General features: G+C 39.5%; 1 protein-coding gene across 5 annotated transcripts in view; it reads right to left on the reverse strand.

Moving 5' to 3' along the window:
* Nucleotides 1-5,800, reverse strand: part of LOC135166132 (potassium voltage-gated channel subfamily KQT member 1-like) — a 47,590-nt gene extending 41,790 nt beyond the window's left edge. For 3 of the 5 annotated variants that reach the window (XR_010299629.1, XM_064128190.1, XM_064128158.1), the window contains exon 1: nt 288-5,799. Coding sequence is in view for 4 of the 5 variants with exons in the window: in XM_064128190.1 (XP_063984260.1) it covers nt 288-594 (307 nt within the window). In the remaining variant the exon portion in view is untranslated. Of the gene's footprint in view, nt 1-287 lie in introns of all 5 variants that reach the window. The other 2 variants (XM_064128171.1, XM_064128181.1) reach the window with 2 other exon arrangements.
* Nucleotides 5,801-6,000: the final 200 nt, after the last annotated feature.

A 6,000-nucleotide genomic window follows, 5' to 3' on the forward strand; every position in this document is an offset into this window, starting at 1 on the left:
TCCCGAGTTGTTGCGATAGTTTTAGTTTGCTCCTGTGGCTGGCCATCTCTCGCTTGTGGCTCACCTGCCAAAGCCACACGATTTCAAAACCTCATCGCGACACCCAACAAAAATACAATTTTCCCAGGTTCACCCCCCATCCCTCAAGGTCACAATCATCTCCACCCAATAAACCCCGTGTCCACAAATGATAGAGTCCATTATATCCATCCACCGAAAAAAGAAATGGAATGTAATTACACGTTTCATTGATCCATTAATCGATCATAAATTAGCCTGCTCTGTACCTGGTTGATTGATGCATCTTTTATGCGTTTGATGTGCTTGACAATTGACGTGATGCTCCTGTGGACTATGGGGATAATGTGAATGTTGAAATTGCGATTGTTGTTGGTTAATGGGTGCCTTGAGTACGCTTAAGACTAAATCCTCCCGAGACGGTACTATTCTCGTCAACTGTCGGCTCTGCCTGAACAGTGTTTCTTGTTCACCCCGGTTCATTCTGAATCGTGAACGACGATGTAAATAAAAACCGGGATAACGTTCACGTCTCCCACCACCCGGTCCACTACCTAGCATAACAGCCTGCAGCATAACGATGATTTTCCTTGTCCCGTTTCCATTGTTACACCGAAATTAAACCGGGTAACAATCGGGATAAACATGACGCCGATCATGGCCCACATTCTCGTCTACTTCGATACTAGATTATTCCACGTCTACTAGAATGAAATTTCCAAAGACAATCGACTTATTCCTCTGAACTCCGAGCCAGAAAACCAGAAAATCGATTGATAAACAATCGAAGGACTCCCTCGTGGGGAATCCCAAATTTCGACTGGAACCTAATCATTGGCAGTTGGAAGTTATAACTTTGAGCGGAGATTGTTAGACTGATAATGAAAAATCATCTCTTCGCGAAAACTTGTTCATCAGCGTCACAATTATTTCTTGGGTGATCCATATCCGAGTTGATTCTCTTTGCTGTTCCAATAATTTGCCAACTCAGTACTTATTCCGGTGATATTGCGAGTACAGCAACTTGCTAATTATGCACACAGCGCCCTCACCACTCAGTTAACCCAGGCCTACGTTAAATCTGGGACATGAGTGAATTAAGAAATTGCATTTTTTATTGACACCGTGAAATCACATTTAGGCGAACTTCAATCACTGCCAGCACAATTCTAGTTATTTAAATATTACAAGTTGTAACTTTAGTCTCATCACTTGTGGATATTTTCAAATATGTATTGATATCACAACCGATAGTGTCCACTTTGTGGACAATTCCTGATGTGAAAGGCAGTCCAATTCTCACCTCAAAACTTTCTTGAATAGCTCGGACCCGACAATGTACCGGGCATGTTTCGTTCTAGTTATTGGCATTCTCAGTGTGTACTGATTATTCGATTGTACGTAATCACCACTGGATAACATCCACTCTATCACTCTACTCTCTTACAGATATTTTTTCACCCCCTATTTTACCTCATTCATCGGTAATTCCATTTGTGGATAGGGTGAACAAAAGTTTTCCTTTTAATTCCACTAACCACCTCGATAATTCTCTATTCATAGAACAACTGAAGTTTTCGAATTGTTGTTTACACCCCTCATCGATATTCTTCACTCCACTTAAGGGTTTGCATTACGTAAAGCTCGCTGCTCTCTATTTCTGAATTTAGTCTCTCACTCGGATATTTACCAAGTCCTATTGCAGTTTAATGTTCTTAAAGTACCTCAAGGTAATTACATTAGCCGATAACAGACCTCACAAATATTCAGATTTATCCGTTGTCATTCGGTTTTCATCAGCCCCTTCATGTTCACCACAATTCAAAACTCCATTGGAGCCTTCGTCATACTCCAGTGACCCTCGAAAATCGGAGACTGAAGAAGGAGATGGAGAAAGTACAAATGACTTTGAGAAAAAAAATCTAGAGCACAGAAATTGATGAGCTTCGATACCCGCATCACATCAACCACAAATATTTTTCACTCAATTTCCCGAATATCCGGGCAAATGAATTCGGCTGAAGGAATCGGTGTCATCCCTCCACTCGGAGTGATTTAAGTGCAAAGGTGAGATCCGCATAGGGGATGACTGTCCGGGTTACTCAGTTCCACATCAACTCCAATGTACGAATTGCCCGCGGATTCTCTTGAATATCCTCTGACCTTTCATACGGGCGCACTATCGAGCCTCACATTCTAAACCGTAAATATTTCACTTCACTTTTTTTCATTTTCAATTCAAAGCTATTTTTAACCCCGGGCTTTTTGAATGATTTAAGATTTGAGAAATTGATTTGTCGTAGGAAATTTTTGAGATCGAGGAAGGACGGGTGAAGCCCGGCGATCCACACAGGACGACAGCTCGCAACCAACTGTGGCTCCTAGCCCTCTCTGTAGTTCCACCCTCTACCGCGATATAGGGGAGGGGGTTGACTATGGGTCTGTGGTCGTTCTCTGCGATTTCTTTCGTTCACTTACTCCGATACTTATGATAATAAATATGTCTACAGTTCCAGGCCAATCCCGTGATTCATTCGTGGGTCACAGATATTTTGTCTCAGGGCGATCTCCTGTGGGGAACGGGGGAGGGATGACTGCGTCATTTGATGATCATAAAGTGCGAATGTCGATTTACGGAATGGGTGAGTGATCGGGGGAGGATCGCTGAGTGAAGAGGGTATCCTGAAACAGTACACGCAAGTAATCCTTGGAGGATCGATGGCTAATGTGCCGGAGGGAATATGACTGTGGAGGGAAAAATGTTGGAATAAAAGGACCTCCTTTCAATTTATAGTCGTTCTCCATCGCATCTTTTTTAATTCAGAGGCAGTCAGAATGGCTGGAGAAAAATGTTGGCGGGATTTTTCTTTTAGATTATGAGATAATTAGGGGGGAAGGAGAGGAGATGTTGGGGGTATTTTGGTGGCAGAGGTTCGTTGAAAGTTTCGAGAAAGACGGTGTTTCGGGAAACAAGTTCGGAAAAAATTGTTGCAAGAATTGCTGTTAGGTTAATTCTTAATAAAAAGTAAAATGGAGAAATGGCTTTGGCAGCTAATTTTTATTTTTCAAATTTATAGTGGTTTCATTGAGAAATCTATTTGGCAAGGGAAGAAGGAGAATTGTTAGTTTAAATGTTACTGAAAATCATTTCAATAAACCTTGGACTTATGGACGTCGTAAAATTAAATTTTCTGACGCGCATTTGAGCGATTTATGGAGTGGTATAGTTTAGATGGTAAAAATCTGAATTTAATAATTTTTCAGCTAGTGGGGAAACTTTTTTTAACTGCAGTATTGGTGTCACTGAATAAAACTATTCTCTCTGTTTCGCAAAATGTTACAAAATGGGAGCCGTCGTCCACAGAATATTTCAGCTTTATTCCTTTTTCCTTTTTCACACAGATATGATTCAGGGTTTTGGAGTAATGGAAAAAATCCTAATCCCGTCATGAATCGTCATAAATTTATAGAAATTTTCCTTAAAGGGTTTTTAAACTATTCACCGGTATGAATTGGAATGCAATTTCAAATTGATGCGTTTACACAAAGTCAAACGCACCTTGAAAATAGAAGGAAATGGGGGTTTTCATGCTAAACAATCATTAATTCTTTAATGATAACTTGAGTTTCTACAGTTGTCGTGAAAATCGAACATTATGTTCCGTAGAAACGGACTATTCAAGACTGCTCATTAATCATTCATGAGAAATTTAAAAATATCGTACACACAAGAAATTGAATTGTCATGTTGTTCTTGTTGTTGAGTCATAAGTAAATAAGTAAATGCGTATACCCTGAGCACAGGAGTTAGAACACCTACAAATTACTTATTGTTATATAAAAACTTCCCGTAAATGCCAGGACCTCATTTTAATTCCTCATCCAGTTTATTGCAGTAAAAATGTTCATAAATAATCGATTCGCTCCGGAAATATCTCATCGGCTGTAGTATTTGCTACAATGATAATGATCATGAGCAATTATTGGATGATTCGTAATGAAACTAGGCTGATTATTCACTGAATTTCCAACTTAGTGTCGTATTCACTTCGATTCCAGAATAACTTCCGAATTTTCCATCTATAATTGTGTGTCGGGATTTCAATAACGAATTTATCAGACAAAATCTTGTCATTTTACACCACCACTGCGATTATCATTGAATATTCATTGCATCTACTGAATAAAAACCGCTTCTGACAATGGTCCGCAACTCGGCCCTTTGTTTTTTTTTAGTTTGCAGATTTTTGCGTCACGTTTTCACTTCAAAACAGCCCATATGGACTTTTATATTACAACAGAGGGATGAAATGACGTCAGTGCTCGGGGTAAGACATATACAGGACAAAACAGAATACTGGAAAATGTGGCTGAGAGTTTTACGGCTTTCGAAGTGACTTCCTCTTCCGCTCCACAATGCGTCTGTCCAGAAATGTCTCGTTCTCCTTTGTTCTACTCTGCCGACCACGCATTACTCACTCATTGCACACATATGCAGTCACCAGTTGGATACCTTACGCTCACGTACCTCTCTATTCGTCCTTTCTTTACTTCTTTCCATTTGGGTTCTTTTCACGCTCAACATTTTTGTCCGCATCACGTTATTACGCCCTGATATCGCTCATTTGCAATATGCCCCATGGAACATGTACGAACAAATTTCCACATTCACATGCGTTCGGTAGCAAAGGTCGATGCAGCTAATCGAATTTCAACTGTTAACGATGTTCATTACTTACGGGAATGCCTCCAATTATTTTCAGAATATAGATGAAATTTCTCGTTGTTGAGACTCTTTCGCTCTCTGCCCCTGGATGATTGATCGTTACACAGTGCGATATTTTTAATAGAAATTCAAGTGCGAGGATTGAAACAATCAATCTCTCGGCTGTGAAAAAATTTGGTAGGGAAATTGAGATCAAAAAGAGTGGGATAATATTTTTCGGGATTGTTGGTGGAATTGTTGAACATATCTGTGAAATTTCCAAGAATTACGGGAAAAATTGACGTCTGGGTAATTAAATTTCCAGGATCAACCTTGGAGTTGTCTTTCTGGACATCACTTTGCAGGTTTTCAGAGACTTAAACTCCGGGAATCTGTTCCCGGATATAAAATATTTTCAGATTTTTTTTTGTTAAACTTTCATTTTATCTTTTGAATAAACACTTTCATAGTTGTAGGGTTTTGGAATTTATCATCCGCATTTCCGACGTTTTACGCTATCAGAGATTATTTTGTGTGTTATTCACCTCCATTTTTAACATATTACCTCTCACACTATATAAATCTTCTCAGAATATTTCATGTTATATGTATCGTCTGCGTGAGAAAACATCGAAAAAAGTTATTTCTTTTAAAAAGTTTTCTGTAAAAGTTTCATTCCCCTAATGGATGTCCTGGTATTTCTCACACCAACGCTGCACCTCGATGGCGATATTCATAATTAATCTTTGTTTCATAATTCACGTCAATAGAATAATTTTCGTCCCGACGATCTGGAAAACGGTCCTTTTTTACGAATAATTTATCCGGGAAATCCTATTTTCGAAACTTTGTATCCAAAAGGATTTTTTGCGTGGGGGAGAGGGGAGGAATTTTTCGGAAAGTTCATTCCAGGAATAATATCCCTTAGCGGCCACTCCGCCCCATCCACCAAAAATCCAAATATTGCTGATTGAAATTTCCAGAAATTTCTAAAAATTCCGAAGCATTTTTTTTTTCTATTCTTTCCACGCACCCGCACTAAGACAAATGATTCTTCTTTCTCTCCGCCAAACCAGACTTCACATCTCAATTCCAGAGCCCCCACATCCCCAAACCCCATAATTGCTCCATAACCCCAACATCTTCGCAAAAAAAACCCCCAACTTTCTCCCCATTTATCCACATCATCACTTTTCACTCCCGCATGAGGAGTTCCAAATGGCCGCAAAAAGGGAAAGTGATGATCTTACGAAACATAAAACCCTCCGCTCTCATAT

Source organism: Diachasmimorpha longicaudata, chromosome 1, assembly GCF_034640455.1.
Source record: "Diachasmimorpha longicaudata isolate KC_UGA_2023 chromosome 1, iyDiaLong2, whole genome shotgun sequence".
Taxonomy (NCBI): domain Eukaryota; kingdom Metazoa; phylum Arthropoda; class Insecta; order Hymenoptera; family Braconidae; genus Diachasmimorpha; species Diachasmimorpha longicaudata.